At 40.5% G+C, this 18,769-nt stretch overlaps 1 protein-coding gene and 1 pseudogene across 1 annotated transcript in view; one reads left to right on the top strand and one right to left on the bottom strand.

Moving 5' to 3' along the window:
* The window catches only part of PIAS1 (protein inhibitor of activated STAT 1), a 129,281-nt gene extending 119,692 nt beyond the window's left edge, over positions 1–9,589 (bottom strand). Inside the window, exon 1 of the mRNA XM_045541716.1 lies at positions 9,425–9,589. Within this exon, the coding sequence (XP_045397672.1) occupies positions 9,425–9,448 (24 nt within the window). The 5' untranslated portion in view covers positions 9,449–9,589. The remainder of the gene's footprint in view (positions 1–9,424) is intronic.
* Positions 9,590–9,743: 154 nt separating this feature from the next.
* On the top strand, positions 9,744–13,035 carry LOC123634441 (annotated as a pseudogene).
* Positions 13,036–18,769: the final 5,734 nt, after the last annotated feature.

The raw sequence follows: 18,769 nt of genomic DNA, 5'->3' as shown, positions 1-18,769 counted from the left end.
CTTGTGCAATTAAAAAACAGATTTTTTGTAAACATTCCATTATAACATACGTGTTTAAATAAATACACACACATAGTGGTAATATCCTAAAACCATCAATAGCCTGGTACTTTTCACACACAATAGACACTCAAACATATAATAAATGACAGAAATGATAGATAATTTTTGAATTACCAAGTACCTACTATAAGCCAGGTTCTAAGCTAGGTGTCTCTACATTCCCTTTCTTGGGTAACTTATAGAGGCCCATAGACCAAAATGATGATTTTAACATATGAGAAAAAATATTTACTCTAAAATCCTTCCAATCTTTAAGATTAGACTTGCATGACTACAAGAAAAAGTCCTAAAATTCATCATAAAGCACAAGATAGCACGTTAAATTCTATTTTAAGCACTATGCCAAGAAGCTTTTTAAAAAACAGGCTTGCTCACATTCAGAAACCCAAATACAAAATGAATTGCTTTGGCTGTGCACCGCAAGAACCCCATAAAGACCCTGCATTCCATTTCTCCTCAAGCCAAACAACGTTTACATGTTTTGTTTTGTTTTTTTCGCCCGAGACAGAGTCTTGCTCTGTCACCCTGGGTAGAGTGCAGTAGCGTTATCATAGCTCACTGTAACCTCAAACCTCTGGGTTCAAGTGATACTCCTGCCTCAGCCTCCCAAGTAGCTAGGACTACAGGCACCCCCACCATGCTTGGCTAATGTTTCTATTTTTTTAGTAGAGATAGGGTTTCACTCTTGCTCAGACTGGTCCCAAACTCCTGGATTGACGTGATCCTCCAGCCTCGGCCTCCCTGAGTGCTAGGATTACAGGCATAAGCCACCACGCCCGGCCCCCCGTTATGTTTTTCATGCCTATTTTTAAGTGAAATTCCAACATTAATACTGTAGAAGTTAAATTAAATGTTGTAATTATTTTTTTAAAAAGTGTTATATAATAGCAAAACCATCAAAACAAGCTTAAGAACTTTTAACCTATACACTGATAAATTCAAAAGGTAAATCTCTGTAAACATACATATGAAATATTATGCACTGTTAAAAAGAATGAGACCATCTCATTTTTGGACATGTCATGGAAAGATCTTCAATATATACTGTAATTGAAAAAAAGCAAGTTGTAGGATATTATGTCTATAGTATGATCCCATTTATGTTTTTAGAAAAGATATTTATGTACATGTACATTAACTTAGCATTTATTGAGTTCCTTCTATGTGCCTAGGTTTGTTCTAATCTAGACATACACACAATAAATTACAAATATTATGCAGACATACATATTTAAATGCCCATGCTGAAAAAAAATGAATAGAAAGCCAGATACCAAAAGCTACATATTAGGTGATTAAGTATGAAACGTCTGATTTCCTTAAGTACTAAGTTTGACAGCTGGTATCTATGACATTTCACTTTGACACTTCTTGTTTTATTTTTATTGTGAAGGTACATGCTCATTCTTTCAAATGCATGGTTTGGCTTGGGATTTTCAAATTTTTTTTAGAGCAATTTTTGTGAATCCATGGATAAGTAAAAAATTCATGTTATTTCCAAATGTGAGTTCTGTCATGGAAACAATGCAGCGCAGACAGCTTGAAATATCAATGAAGTGTTTGGGAAGGACGTGGCTAATGAATGCACAGTACGTCGATGGTTTGAGAAGTTCCATTCTGGTGACCTTAACTTGAAAATGAGCCACATGGGTGACCTGAGACCAAGGCGGATAGTGATGAGCTGAAAGCTGTAGTGGAAGCGAATCCATCTCAACCTACATGTGAATTAGCAGCAAGGTTTGATGTTACTATTCCAACAATATTGGACCACTTGAAACAAATTGGCAAGGTAAAGAAGCTGGATAGATGGGTACCACATGAATTAAAAACAAGCATCAGAAGAGAAATCATCTCAAAGCTTGCCTTTCTTTGTTGTCATGATGACATAAAGACAAACTGTTTCTACATTGTATTGTTACATGTGATGAAAAATGGATTCTTTTTGACAATCACAAGCATTCAGCACAATGGTTAAAGATGAAGTGCCAAAGCACAGTCCAAAACCGAATATTCATCAAAAAAAGCTAATGGTGTCTGGTGGTCCAGCACTGGTATTATTCACTACAGCTTCATGAAACCTGGTCAGTTGATTACAGTGGATGTTTACTGCAACCAACTGTATGAAATGATGAGGATGTTTGCGATTAAGCAGCCAAAATTGGTCAACAGAGTCAGGCCAATCCTCTTGCAAGACAATGTTCAACCACATGTTACACAAAAAACACAGCTCAAACTACAGAGGCTGGACTTGGAAACTCTCTGTCATCCACTGTATTCACCAGACCTTGCACCAACTGACTACACTTCTTCCAGGGTTTGGACCACTTCTTGCAATGAAAAATACTCAATTCTCAACAAGCTGTGGAAAACGCCTTTTACAATTTCATTATCACTCACTCTCCAGGCTTCTTTGCTGCTAGCATAAACAAGTCACCATTAAGATGGCAAAACTATACTGACAGTTTAGGTACATAATTTGATTAATTGTACAGCTTCTTGTTTGAGATGTAATAAACTACACTTTTGATTAGAAATTGGACATTTCATATTTAATGTCCTAATATTTTGATTCCATTTATACAAAATGTCTAAAATAGGCAAATCTACAGAACAGAAAATAGATTATTGGTTGCTTAGGGCTATGAGAGGAGGTAATAGCCAAAGGATGCAAGGTTTCTTTTTGAGGTAAAAAAAAAATTCTAGAACTGATTATGGTAATGGTTGCACAACTTTGTGAACATACCAAAAACCATTTAATTGTGCATTTTAAATGGGTGAACTGTATGGGGTATGTGAATTATATCTCAATAAAATTGTTATGTTCCCCCTGTTCACCCAAAAAAGAACAGATACCTACCAACGTGGTTGACTCTAGGGAAAAATGAAGATCTTGAGGCCTTTCAAATTTTACTCTACTTACTGCCATATCCTTACAATGAGAAATGTATTCATTTAGTATCTGTGTAACTTAATGTAAAATGTAAAACAGTCCTTCATAAATTTTTCTGGATTTAATGTTATTCAAGTTCATTTAAGAACCAGCATGGAAAAAAGAGTGAAGATATGACCCTAAGAATATTTTCAATTTAGACTCTCATATAGACAAGAGCATCAGACCCCATCCCTGTAGAAACAAATCTTGAACATACTTTATTCATTTGACAAATATATATTAAAACCACCTACTGTGTCCACAGGGGTAGGGATAGGAGAATGGAGTGGTGTACAAACAGAATACTAGCCAGCAAAAAAAGCAAACTAACAGCTCTAGCTTTAAGTTAAGGACTTTTGCTATACAGTGAGGAGACAAAACACATACAGAAAGCGGAATGGGTCAGACAATAGAAAATCCTGAATACCAGATTGAGAGCTAAAACTTTACCCAGTTTTTGATGGAAAGCCGTTCAACGTTTGTATAGACAGGAGTGACAGGATGAAAGTAGTGTTTTGGTGAAACTAACCTGGCAACCAAAAGGGGCGGGGGGGGGCATTGAAAGCAGAGAATACCAGGAAAGGTAAAAGAGATGAAGTTTTCAATAACAGGAAGGTTTACAACAGTCTTATGAGAGTTGCTGATATTTCAGTTGCTGGTTAATGTTCAAAGGGTTTATGTTTGTTTTATTTGCTTGATCTGAGGAAAAGCAGAAGAGGAAAAAAGGTGGTTTCTTCGTTCTGATGAACTTTAAAAGTTTACAGCGAAGAATGAAGGCTTATCAGAAAATTCTGAAGGGAGGGTGCTAAGGAGTGATAATTCTGGGGAATTATCTTTTCATGTGACACCACTGAAACCAAGAGTAGAGGGAATCAAAGCAATGGGAGTGCCACAATTTTTAACATGTAAGAGGAGGTACAGTCACAAACATCTAGCAGTAAGAGTAGCAAAAAGTACAATGGCAATTAGCAGTACTTCTGAAATTGATAAACGAGAACTACATACTTTAAAATTTCTCTACTGCCTGTTTTTTTAAAAACCCTAATGATAAAATTTGCTACATAAATGTAGATTTAGGTGAAGACCAAATTCTGACAAATTTAGAGTAGGATCAATTTCATACCCTTAATTTCATCAACTTTTCCTTCTACAGTGCAGTACTTTTCAAATGTTGCACAAATAGCATTCTTATCTTAATTCACATGCATTTAACTGATTTAACTCATAAAGTTTCCTTCTTAAAATAGAAACATGTTTTCTTTGCCTATGTAACCTTTCTATGACCAGCTCCTCAAAACAGCGTTACCTATCAATTTAATACTATAGCAACACTTTGCCTTAAGATTAAAAATATGAGTAAAGCAAATTCTCATTTCTACTTTCTCTGTTAATGTTCAGTAGTTTTAAAATGCCTGTTAAAAACTGATAAGCATCTAAATAAGGTACAAAAACTTGCAATATTTGATTCTTGTGATATAATTTCCAAAATTAAACATTCTTGAAATAAATTATACATACTATTTCATAATCAATTTCATACTGTATCAAACATTCAGATTCAGAAGCAATGTTTGCTTACATTTTGTAAAATCTATCTGCCATCATTTAATGATCTTATCTGACATGTTTATAGAAACAGAAACAATAAAGGTGTAACAATGAACAAACCAAGAACTACTAGTTTATTTCACTTGTAATAGTTTAATCAAAAAACCATCTGCATTGCTCTCTACAACACCAAAAAGGTCTGTCATATCAATATATTTAGTTAAAATAAAACAAACTTTTATAAAAGGCTGTTTGCCAAGGCATTGTTTAAAACAGCAAAAACGCAGAAATAATCTAATTGTCTAATGATAGGAATTAGTTGAATAAAATACAATGCAACCTTTCAAATGGTCATACAGACCTATATTTACTAACCTAGAAAGATACCTAGCCATGAAAATAGATTATAAACAAAAAAAAACTAGTATGATCTCTTTTGTGATGAATATACATATACTTACGCTCACAAAGAGAAAGTATAAATGGATAGATACCCAGATGTTAACCATGATACATCTGAGTGTTGAGATTACAGGTGCTGTTTATTTTTCTGCTTACTTTTCAGTATTCTCTGAAATTCCCAAGCAAAGTGCTATTTGCAAAAATTAATGTGTATAATTCCAACTAACAAACTCCAAACTTTTTGCAAGGAAGCTTGCAAAATGCCCAAGGAATATCCAAAAATACCCTGGCATACAGCAAAGGGAAAGTATTAGCAACAACATAACTAGAATCCTTTGTGAGCTGAGTACCCTAGAAGACTCCAGAACTGTCACAGCACCTTCAAGGAGACTCAAGCCCTGCTACTTTTATTTGTATGACCTTGGGCTAGTCACTTACCATTTCGGGGCTCACTTTCTCTAACTATAAAAAGGAGTTATTACTTGCCTTTTCTAAATCAAAGAACTACTAAAAAGATGAAATGAGATAATGTGATACACTGTGAACTGCAAAGTACTATATTAGTAAGATATTATTACTTAAACATTTTAAAAAAAAGACGCTTAATGCTAGAACCAAATACTTTAGAAAACACTACAATCAATCCTACGAAGTAATGAATCAGTTATTATTTTTAAAGGCCACATCTCATCATAAGCAGTTTCTCTGAAACTTAGATACTTCTTCCCAGTTCCCACTACAACCATGAGCTATTTTATTTTCTTAGCCCTAGTTACCAGCAAGAAAGGGTACAAATCACACAGAACTCAAAAGCCTCAGCAAGAACCCTGGAGGAGCATGTTGATGGAGTTCAACAGGAGAAACCCAAGGTTAATCAGCTACGGACCAGCCACTAAGCACTACTGCAATCAACAGGGGATTACAAGAGACTCTTTGAAGAGAAAGACAATGAAATCACCCAGGAGAAAACAGCAGAAGAAAAGAAGGCAGTATTTCAAAACAATTATATGAAATACTTAAAAACTATACTGTAGTGTTTTATAAAATGTTTTTAAATACTGTTCATAAAAATGGTGACATAAAACAAAAGCCATCTAAATGTGGCACTTGACAAAAGCAAGTTCAAAGCAAATCCATGAATAAACTGTCAGCTTTACTTGCCTTTATCTGAAATAACAGCAAGCAAATTACACCACAAAGATCAAAATTGAGTGGCTATTTTTTGAAAATAAATAAGCAGAAAATGACAACAGAATTTACTGACAGACTTATACTTTTAAAAGTATGGTTTCTCTTCCCACTGAATTCCATTATTTACTCCACTAAAATGATGATGAACTTCTTCCCTCTCACTGTTCCTCCAGTAAGTTAAAATGGCAATATAACTTGGTTTGAGTTTTAATGCAAAAAACATTTGTTTAAAAAAAAAGTACTTTAAGAGGAGCTACATGATGCTATCAGATTATTAACTACCAAGATCATCTGGCCATCACACCCTCCTGCTTTTAAGCTCCTAAAGAAGATAAAATACTCTCTCTCCACATTCTTAAAGTATCATTTATGGGTATTCTAATGAAAAATTAAACTTTTCATAAACATGCACAGAGAACTCGTTTTGATATGTATGACTCACAATCTAATTTTTATTGGCAATATCTTAAAGTGTTGCAGCTTGCACTATTCTTAGAGGAGATACAGATCTATGTGCTCTTCCCATCTGATCTTTGTAGATTCCTTATAGATTTAAAAGGACTCACTAAAAGGGCTATGAGGAAAATAACTACGAATACCATCCATAGCAAAATGAAGTGTGGGCTGTGAACTAAGATAACGGAAAAGTCACTGTTTACTCAAAGCTTCATAGTTGGAAGAATTATATTTTCATTTAAAATTTCAAAGAAATCTAGGGTCTTTTAAATTCTTACTCTGATTTTTCCTATCTTATTAGGAATGTATGATATTTACCTCCAAAAATCACAAACAAAAAAACCTTCAGAAAATATCATTTCCAAAAGGAGTATCTTCCAAACCTACTGCACAGAAAATTATATATACACATTCTCAAATATCCATGGTAGGCGTTCCTGAGATCACCTCCTCCATCCCCCAAAAAAGAACAGCAAATCTAACCACAATGAAGTATTAACAAAATTTTTAACACAGCTATCACCAGCTAAGCAATTTATCACAGCTCCTCAAAGTCTCGGGCACACACATGACATACCAACATGTCAAAACAGTTATTATAATTTGAAAAATTATACAACAGGAACATAAAAGTAGAAAACAACTCCTCTGGGAAAAGTCAAGTAGATTTTGGTGAAAGCAAAAAAGGAGACCAATTTTAGAAAAATAACATTTCTTCCTAGTGTTTGGTGTTTATCTGATACTTGCTCATTTTTGTAAAGAGAAACTTTATCCAACAAGACTCACACCAGGGATCTGATCTATCCCCAAAGGCACTTTCTTAAAATGGGAAAGAACAAAGAAGGAAATCTCCCAGCATGTGCTTTCCATACTAGTTTCTTCGGACAGCATCAAGAGTGACAATATAGTCCATACAAGCTTTTCAGCTTTACTCTCTACGGTGCATGTATAACAGAACTGATTAGCTATCATTCAAAAGGACTCCTGATAAATTAAATATTAAAAAGCAAAGATCAGAGCAACATAGTGATTATACTTTAAGAGAGAAATTATAGAAAGCGTGTATCTTAAAGTTGTGTACTTTTTTATTTCAAGGGCTAATTATCTCCAAATATTCAAATATTCCTGAAGCTTTCTCATTTCAGTCAATAGTTTGAAACTGGGGGAAAAAAAGACTATTCTAAATCTGCTTTCCCTTAAATAAATCCGTAATTATAACTTAATCGAAAAAGAATAACAACACCAACACTTTAACATACAAATCTTGGAATGTTAACATTGCGAAGTTATTAAGAGAAACGATCTTTCAGTGAGGCTTTTCTATAGGAAAAACTCTCCAGAAACAAATCTGGCGCTTGGTTGCTAGAAGTTGTGGTTCCATTATAATGGGGAAAAAAATTAAATAATTTTTACTAATTACAAAAAGACTGTCCCCAAAGATTTACAATTGTATATCCCAATCTCCACTCTGAAAGAGATGTCAGTTCTCTGGGTCGAGATACAAGCAGCTGCTTGGTTCACGCACACAGGAAGCCAGAGAAGGGAATATCGCGTTCAGAGGCTCGAAATAATACGCGTTAGTTAAGAACTGCTTGCTACTAAACCAAAATTGTTCAAGCGGAGCCCCATTTGTCACAATCCAATCACAGGGGTTCCACCCCCCTCCCCCAACTGCTTGTGTAGTGGTATATCTGCTTCGGTAAAGAAGCCATCATCAGGTAAAGATTGGGGTGGGAGAAAAAACGGGGAAAAGGAGGCACCCTTTCATCTAATTTCGCGAGGCGTGAGTAATTGGTACAGTTGAGAGGAACGGAGGAACGTTCTATTTACTGGGGGTTGGAGTAGGATGAGGGGAAAATTTCGTTCAAATCAACATGGCCAGCAAGATGTCCCTACAAACAAAAGGCAACAGGGGGATATAAACACGAACCATTCACCTCCATCAGCTATAGCATCGCCATCATGGTGTGTGCAGAGACCCCCAAAGGCTCCTCTCACCCTCCACACCAGCCAAAGCAAGAGAAGGGAGAGAGGTAGCTGCATCTCACCACCCCACCACTGCTTCCAAATACACACTCTTCGAGGGGGTTTCTCCCCCTGGCTCCCCGGAATCTGAGAGGAAGAGTAACGTCCCGCCTAGACAGCCTCTCCCGCTACCCCTCAGCCGAACCCCGACGCCGGCCTGGGGCTTGCTAAACTTTACCGGAGCTTTTCCCCCACATCCCCACCCCATCGCCCCAGGATCGCGCCTCCCACAAGCGGGGTACCCCGGGCGCCTCCTGACAGGCGGGCAACCGGGGAAAGCCGAGTCCGGGGCGGGGGCGGTAAGGCTCCACGGAGGGGCGGGGCGGCCGGAGCCAAGTTCCCGGGGGTCTGAGGAGAGCGCCTGACAGGAGCCCGGGACTGCAAAGGAGGAAGAGGAAGCGGCGACGGGGAGCTTTCCCAATCCCCCCTACAAGAACACCCTGCCCCCAGCCCCAGCTCCCCATGGGGGGCGGGGAGGCTGACTGGAAGGTGAGGCAGCCGAGCCCCGCGGACAGCCGCAGCCCCTGCCTCCCGACTCCCTATCTCTTCCCCCGCCACCCCCGCCAGAGGCGCCCACAACAATAACACGCCGGGGACGACCCGTCAGCGCCCCCGAGGCACCCGGGGCCCGCGGCCCGCCGCAGCCGGGCCCCCTATGCTGAGGCCAGGCGCGCCTCTCTCCCTACAACTCCAGGCCCGGGTGCAGTCAGACCCGAGCGGCCCCCCAGAGTCGGACCCATCCCCCCCGGCACCAGTGGCGCCGTCTCCGCGGCCGAATATTAGAAGTGAATTCGAGCTGCGCTTTACCTTTAGTTCCGCACTGTCCGCCATCTTGCGTCTGTCAGCGCAAGCGCACTGAACCTTGCCGGGGGCCGCCGCTAGACCCTCCCCTCCGGCCGGCCTGGCTCCGCCCCTCCCCGCCCCTCCACCTTCCCGGCCCGCCCCGGCCTCCTCCCCGCTCCGGGCGCTCGGAGCCCCGCCCCGAGCACGCACAGCAGCGAGACAAGCACGTACCATTTAAATAATGGCGCCAAGCGGCGAGTTTTGACAGTTACTCCCCGCTTGGCCTCCCTGCCCCCCATTCTCGCCCGGCTAGCGCCTCCAGCGAAGGGCCGGAGCAAGCAGGATGCTGGCCCGAGCCCCGCCCCTCCGCGGTCCGCGGAACGCTTCTGCCGAGCTTCGGCGCCTACAGTCCCAGGAACAATATGTCCCCTCCCCCAGTCAGCAACTTTTTCCGCACCTGCTACCTGCGATGCTACGGGTGGGCTAAAAATAACAATCCGTTACATTAAGGAGCATAACGCAGTGAGGTAGTCAAGAGAGAGACTATAATTCCCATGGTATAGATTCAGAAATGAAATCTCAGACAGGAAAAGTAACTTGCCCTAACAAGTACTTAACGGGGTGGCCTAAGACAAAATTCTGAAGACATCCATTCATTAACAGTTTTGTTTCAACAAGTATTTATTTAGTGACTACCTGCTGGCTCTGCACTATGTATGGGCTAGATGTAAATTGGGAAATTAGACAAGGTCCCTGCCCTCCTGTCATTCTCTAATGCGGGAACAGACAAGTGAACTAAAAAAGATACAGTAATATGGTAATGAGTACCAGAAAGGAGCAAAGGGTCTGGTGAGAGAGGAAAAGGGTTTGGGAGATGTACTTAATCCTAGGAGGGTTTTCTCCACTAAATTCTCGTTAAGTAGACTTGGTGGAAGGATTATTTCATTCCTTTTCATATCTATTAAAAGCCTCCTATATCTTTTTGCTGATCAACTTTGCCTCCAGAGCTCATGGAAAAATTAAAGATATCAGGCATGAATTCCCTTATCTTCTCACCATCAAAATTACTTTTACCTGTATAGCAACATTTGAGTTACTGTGAATGAGATGTCCCTGTGCCTATATGAAGGCCAGTCCCTCCACTGGTGATCTGGATTCCTTTCACTCTCACATTTCTAAGGATTTTACTGCTGTTAATACAAGTAGCTCCCTGTCCAGCATCTTGTTTTTTCCCTCTCAATTGAATTACTCTTATCAGCATATGAACATACTGAAATTCCTGCCATGTAAAATAAACCTCCCTCAGCTCTAAAATCACTTCCAGCAACTGTCCTAATTTCTCTGCTATCTTCTCTGCATACATTCTCAGAGAGAGGCTTTTCATGATCTCTCTGCAGTGTTTGTTCCCACTTCGGTCACTTCACATTCACTTCTCAACTTACCCTGATTCAGCTTTGGCTTCCATCATCATAATAAATTATCAAGATTATTAATAATCTTGTTTCCAAAACCAATTGTCAATTATCTATTCATATCTAAATTGACCTCTGAGCAGAATTTCAAACAATTGACATTCTTTCTTCCTCTTGAAACACTTTTCCCGCCCCGAACTTCCCTCACATCACACTGTCCTGATATCCCTGTTCCCTCATTGGGCCTCTTATTCAATATTCTTTGCTGATTTCTCCTCTTTGGCTTAATCTTTAAATGTTGGATGACTCTAGGGCTCAGTTCATTATATCTTCTCTTCTTGCTCTATTCTCAACCTAGATGAGAGTGTGACCAAAACAAAGAGCATTGGTGCTACTCTCAGTTACCATGATTCTGTGTTTCCAGGCTCAACACATAATTCATGGGTTACAGTGTCCTTATGATCATGCATTTCATTGTTTTTGTCCTTCTAGCTGAAAAGAGACCATTTGATATTCAATAGATGGCTGTATGCAAACATTTAAAATGTTTTGAGAGGATTTAGCACACCAAAGAAACTACTATTTTATTTGTTTTTGTTTGGAGACAGGGTCTCGCTTTGTCACCTGGGCTAGAGTGCAGTGGTTTCATCATAGCTCACTGCAACCTCCAACTCCTGGGCTCAAGCGATCCTCCTGCCTCTGCCTCCTGAGTAGCTAGGACTACAGGCATGCCATCACACCTGGGTAATTTTTCTATTTTTTGTAGAAACAGGGTCTAGCTACATTGCCCAGGCTGATGTCGATCTCCTGGCCTCAAGCAATCCTCCCAAAAGTGCTAGGATTACAGTCATGAGCCACTGTGCCTAGCCAGAAACTACTATTATGACTATCAGGATGATAATACCAAGAGTTTTGTGTATGCTGCTTAGCTAGGGTTGCCTAGCTGAACTGAACCAACTAAAATTAAATAGATCAAAGAATGAGCCAAAGGAAAAACCTGCCTGTTTTAACCAAGTAGCCTGTTTGTTAACTTTTTGCGATGGAGTCTTTACAATATCTGACAACAGGAAGCGCAAGCAACTGCACAGATTTCTCCCTTTTCAGTTGATAGGTAGCAGTCCTATCATCTAGCATCCCAAGAATGGGTTAAATTAAAGCAGGGTGCTAACTCTGTAAAAGAGACTGCTATTACAATTTGAACAAATAGTTGCATTAGAGATGTTGCTAAAGTTACCCACTAGATGGACTAAAACTCTCTTAGGTCTCTGCTCCTCCCACTTGACAGACTGCCATCTTCTCATGCAGCGCCATTCTTGTCCCTGAGACAACATAGTGAAAGTGAAGGCTGGAGTAAACAGATTTGGCTATATTTGACCAGTAAACCTGGTCAACAGAGCTGCTTTTAACTCTGGCAAAGTGGATATTGTCACCATCTATGATTCCTTCATTGACCTCAACTACATGGTCTACATGTTCCAGTATGATTCCACCTATGGCAAGTTCCATAGCATGGTCAAGGCTGAGAACAGGAAGCTTTTCATCAATGGAGATCTCAGAACTATCTTCCAGGAGTATGATCCCACCAAAATCAAATGGAGTAATGCCAGCACTGATTAGGTATGTTGTAGAGTCCACTGGTGTCTTCATTACTTTGGAGAACGCTGGAGCTCACTAAGAGGGAGAGCCAAGAGGGTCATCATCTCTACCCCGTCTGCTGATGACCCAGAAGACCAGGGATGGCCCCTCTGGGAAGCTGTGGCATCATGGCCACAGGCCTCTTCATCCCTTTTTCAACTGGCACTTCCAGGGCTGTGGACAAGGTCATCTCTAAGCTGAACAGAAAGGTCACTGGCATGGCCTTCTATGTACCACCACCAATGTGTCAGCTCTAGACCTGCCGTCTGGAGATACCTGCCAAATATGACATCAAGAAAAGAGGGCCCCCTCAAGGGCATCCTGGGCTTCACTGGGTACCAGATTGTCTCCTCCAACCTTAACAGTGACACCCACTCTTCTACCTTCAATGCTGGGCCTGGCATTGCCCTCAATGACCACTTTGTCAAGCTCATTTTCTGGTATGACAATGAATTTGGCTACAGCAATAGGGTGGTAGACCTTATGGTCCACATGGTTTCCAATGTGGACCAAAAGGTAAGAGTTCCTGGATCTGTGGTCCTCAACCCCCAGGCCATGGCCCAGTACCAGTCTGTGTTTCCTAACTAGCCTGTTTCCTAACAGGCCACACATCACCACCTGAGCTCTGCACCACACCTCCCTGCCACCCAGGGCACCCCCCCAACACTCCCCTGCCCCCCAGTCCATGGAAAAATTGTCTTCCATGAAACAAGTCCCTGGTGCCAAAAAGGTTGGGGACTACCACCCTGGACCACCAGCCCTAGTGAGAGCATGGAGATGCCCTCAGCTTCTGGGGAGTCCCTACTGCACTCAGTCCCAGACCACACTGAAAATCTCCCCTCGACACAGTTTCCATGCCAGACCTCTTGAAGAATGGGAGTGGCCCAGGGAGCCCCGCCTTGACATATACCATCAATAAAGTCCCCTATACTCAGACCAAAAAAAAAAAAAAGGCTTCTCTTAGGTCCTGTAAAGATTTGGATTTGGGCTGGACTCAGTGGCTCACACCTGTAATCTTAGCACTCTGGGAGGCCAAGGCAGGAGGATGGCTTCAGCTCAGGAGTTCAAGACCAGCCTGAGCAACATAGCAAGATCCGGTCTCTACTAAAAATAGAAAAATTAGCCGGGCATGATGGTTTGCGTCTATAGTCCCAGCTACTCAGGAAGCTGAGGCAGGAGGATCACTTGAGCCTAGGGGTTTGAGATTGCTATGAGCTAGGCTGATGCCACGGCACTCTAGCCCTGGAGACAGAGCAAGACTTTGCCTCAAAAAAAAAAAAAAAAAAAATGGAGTTTGATATGCTACACTTTATAAAGTTACCCACAAAAACTACTGATTGTGAAATTCTAACTACAGCATTATTCTACCAAGTGAAAGAGGTGAGCAAGGAAAAATTAAGAAGGGTAAGAGTATTATTATGGACTTATGCGGGCAGTCCTGGGAAGAGCCTTCCACAGTGTGAAGACAGCCACTTCTCATCCTGGTTTGCAATTTCAGTGTCTCTGGTTGTGGAGTCAGGTGTTCTGGTAAAATCTCTGTGTGGCTTCTACATCAGGCATGAAACTTGTCCCTTGAAGTTTATATTATGTGGCAGTTTTTGTTCTTAGTGGAGAGTTGTAGCCAGATATTGATGGCAACTAGAAGAATTTAGGATCGAATCTGATCTATAGGTATATAATAAAAACTCAAAAACAACTAACAGGGCTATAATCTAATAACAAATGTACTATAGTTTCCTTCTGAAACATAATTTTTCTGTCTACAGTCACTCCCATTTGATCAAAGATAATCATGGTGAAACAAATTTGTTTGTAAAATAAGTTTAGTCTGAAACTTGGCCTGATTATTTACGTAAGTGCAGCAAGAATAACCACATAGGCTCCTTTCAAATTTTCTTTGCTGGAAATTTTAAACAATGAATCTCATTTTGGACTTTAAAAAACCTCTTGATGCTAGGATGTCAAACCAAGGCAGACATCAGACTTTGCCTTCAATATCTAATATCTGGAGGTTTCTGGGCCTGCAAGGAAGTGACAACTTTGTATTCATTGACTATAAGGCTGGGAATACTTGAAAATAGGCATTCTATGCACATTTTAAAATATGACATTTCATTCAAAGCCTTGGTAATATAACTAATGTTTCCAATTGAATCTTGTTAAAGAGAACAGATTCTTATTGAACTTATGCAAATAATGATATTGTCATAAAAATAAGAATACTCATGATAGTTGCCAAATTTTCAAGGGATCAAGTAGGGAGGAAAAACAAATGTTTCAATTTTTGTTGACAAACATATGCCTTACCAAATTGCTGTAAGCTATCAGTAGCTTAAAACTTTTTTTCAAAAAAGGTTCCTTAAATCTTGAAAAAAAAATTAAAAGAACGAACAATGTTTCAAATAAAAAAGCTGTAAAAACATCCTTGATTTCTCTCTTTCATTCACCTCCCACATCCAGTCCATCAGCCAGTCCAGCTGACTCTACTCTAACACGTACCCAACCAGTGCCTTTCACTCCGTCTCCACTACCATCACCCAGTGCTGCTCACTTTGCCACCCATTCCAATCTGCCACAGCCTGGCACCTGGACCAGGGGGAAAGCTACTCAACTGAAAGGACCGCATTATGACTTCCGTGGCCCTAGGCACTTTACCCTTCCTGGACCTTTTGGTATAATAAAAATATATACAGCTGACCCTTGAACAACACTGTGGATTCACTTATATGTGAATTTTCTTCTACCTCTGCCACCTCTGAAAGCAAGACCAAAGCCTGCTCTTCCTCCTCCTCCTACGCCTACTCAACGTGAAGACAATGGAGATGATTTCTTCTTTATGATTTTTGCAATAACATTTTCTTTTCTGTAGCTTATTTTAGTGCAATAATACAATATATTCTATACATATGATATATATAACATAGAAAATACGTGTTTATTGACTGTTTATATTATTGATAAGGTGTGTGGTCAACAGTAGGCTATTAGTAGTTAAGTTTTGGGGGAGTCAAAAGTTACACATGGATTTTCTACCATATGGGGGATTGGCACCTCTAAGCCCTGCATTGTGCAAGGGTGAACTGTATTTGGGTTTTGTCCCTTATTTCTGGCACAGAGTTCTAAAACACTTGGAATCTCCTAATAAGAGTGTCATTTGTTATTCATAACAAGCCCCTTTCAATCATACCTGTGTTTATTCTAATGAGGTGACTCAGAGTGTGGCCTCTAGATAGCTTCAGGATGGATGCTGGTCATCACAAAAATTAGAGGGTGGGAACTTTCAGCATCACCCACCCCACCCTCACCTCCAGGGAGAGGAGGAGGGCTGGAGATTGAGTTATAAAAAGTCTTCAACTAGAGATGAAGAGGTTCTGGGTTGGTGAGCACATGGGAGTACTGGAGGGGAGGGCAAGAGGGCATGGGGGCTCTGCACAACCTCTCTCCATACTTTGTCCTAGCATCTCTTCTATATGGCTGTTCCTGAGTCCTGTCCTTGAACAACGTTTTTTTTTTGTTTATTTGTTTGTTTTGGTTTTTTTTTTTTTGAAACAGAGTCTCACTCTGTTGCCCAGGCTAGAGTGCCATGGCGACAGCCCAGCTCACAGCAACCTCAAACTCCTGGGCTCAAGCGATCCTCCTGCCTCAGCCTCCCGAGTAGCTGGGACTACAGGCATGTGCCACCATGCCCGGCTCATTTTTTCTATATATATATTTTTAGCTGTCCAGATCATTTCTTTCTATTTTTTAGTAGAGATGCGGTCTCGCTCTTGCTCAGGCTGGTCTCGAACTCCTGACCTCGAGTGATCCTCCCGCCTTGGCCTCCCAGAGTGCTAGGATTACAGGCGTGAGCCACCATGCCCAGCCTGTATCCTTTATAATAAACTGACAAATGAGGCTGGGCGCAGTGGCTCACGTCTGTAATCCTAGCACTCTGGGAGGCCAAGGCGGGAGGATCACTCGAGGTCAGGAGTTCGAGACCAGCCTGAGCAAGAGCGAGACCGCATCTCTACTAAAAAATAGAAAGAAATGATCTGGACAGCTAAAAATATATATATAGAAAAAATGAGCCGGGCATGGTGGCACATGCCTGTAGTCCCAGCTACTCGGGAGGCTGAGGCAGGAGGATCGCTTGAGCCCAGGAGTTTGAGGTTGCTGTGAGCTGGGCTGACGCCATGGCACTCTAGCCTGGGCAACAGAGTGAGATTCTGTTTTAAAAAAATAAATAAATAAATAAATAAACTGACAAATGTAAGTAAAATGTTGTCCTGAGTTCTATAAGTCTTTCTAGTGAACTATCAAAACTGAGGAAGGAATCCTAGGAACCTTGAATTTATAGTTGGTCAGTTAAAAGTACAAATGGCCTGAGGATCTCACAACTGGTGTCTGAAGTGGGAGTAATCTTGTGGGACTGAGCCTTTAACTTGTGGGGTTTGCAATAACTCCTGGATTTAGTGTCAGAGTTTAACTGAATTGTAGGATATCCAGTTGCTGTCAGAGAATTGGAGAATTGGTGTGGAAAGCCACCATATATTTGGTGTGAGAAAGAATATCAGAGGCACCTTCCTCTATAAAAGCAATGAAAAATTATATTTTAAAACTGTGTTGCTTTAAATACAAGTGTAATCTGAGTTGATTATACTTAATTTTTTCTTCTTGTTTAAAAAAAGTCAAAGCAGGCCAGGCAAGGTGGCTCATGCCTATAATCCTAGCATTCTTGGAGGCCAAGAGGGGAGGATTGCTTGAGCTCAGGAGTTCGAGATCAGCCTGAACAAGAGCGAGACCCTGACTCTAGTAAAAATAGAAAAAAAACTTAGACGGTGTAGTGGTGTGTGCTTGTGGTCCCAGCTACTTGGGAGGCTGAAGCAGGAGGATTGCTTAAGCCCAGGAGTTTGAGGTTGCATTGAGATACAATGATGCCACTGCTGTCTACCAAGGACAACAGAGTGAGACTCTGTCTCAAAAAGAAAAAAAAAGAGTCAAAGCATTTTCACGAAACCCTAAAACTATTGTGGTCTTCACCCAACACACAATAGTAACTGAAAATTAATCACAGACCTAAATTTTAAAAATTAAAATCACACAATTCCTACAAGAAAATTTAAAAGTAAATCTCTATGACTCTGGGTTAGGCATAGCCTTCTTAGATATGGATGACACATATATTGTTGGTAGACATGGTACAGCAACTTTGAAAAATAGTTTGGCATCACCTTTGAAAACAAATGTAAATACCATACAACTTGGCAATTGCACTCTCGAGCAGAGAAGTAAAGACATTTTCACACAGGAGATTGTATGAGAATGTTCACAGCAGCTTTATTTATAAGAGCCCCAAACTAGAAACTACCAAAATCTCCTTCAACGAGTAAATAGTAAAGCTGTGATACAACCATACCATGGAATACTACTCGGCAATAAAAAAGAATACACACAGCAACTTGGATAAATCTAAGGAAATTATGCTGAGTAAAAAAAAAAATCTCAAAAGGATACATATTACATGATTCCATTTATGTAACATTCATATAATAACATGATTACAGAGACAGAAAACAGACTAGTAGTTGTCCAGGGATTAGGGATGGATAGAGAGGATGGGTGTTACCAATGTCAATTTTTGTTTTTGGCTTTGATTTTTATTATAGTTGCATAGGAAGTTAAAACTGGGAGAGACTGGGGGGAGGGTGCATGTAACTTCCCTGTACATTTGTTTTGCAAGTGACTATACAGTTATTTAAAAATAAGAAGTAGATATGTACAGATGATCCTCAACTTACAATGATACAACTTACTTTTTGACTTTACAATGGTGCAAAAGCAATATACATTTAGTAGGCAACTTTTTCAGAACTTTGGAAAACAGTCAAATATTAAGAGCAACAAAGTACCTGCTGAATTTTTAAAAAGGCAACTTAAAAATGTCAGGAAAACTTTGTGAACCCCTCCCTGACTTAACATCAGTCTTAAAAACAACAGTCCACCTCATTAGGGTGGGACCCTGGCCCCTGTTTATAAGAGAGCAGAGCCAACTTCATTGACAACTATTGTGTTTGTCTATTCTAACCTCTCCAAGGGTTACCTGAAAAACTGACACAAGGCAATCATCTCTATTTTGCTTAACCTAGAACCCACTGCAGGAAAGCAATAGGCAATGTTTAAAATATTGTAAGGCAGACAAACAAACTGCAAGTGCCTGGGGCCAAAGAGTGCAGTTGATACATAAAATAGCCCATTTATAGCACCCTGGGAGGCTGCGGCGGGTGGATCCTTTGAGTTCAGGAGTTCAAGACCAGCCTGAGCAAGAGCGAGACCCCATCTCTAC

Source organism: Lemur catta, chromosome 1 (assembly GCF_020740605.2).
Source record: "Lemur catta isolate mLemCat1 chromosome 1, mLemCat1.pri, whole genome shotgun sequence".
NCBI lineage: Eukaryota > Metazoa > Chordata > Mammalia > Primates > Lemuridae > Lemur > Lemur catta.
The sequence above is the reverse complement of the archived record's forward strand: the minus strand, read 5'-3'. Positions and strand labels throughout refer to the sequence as shown.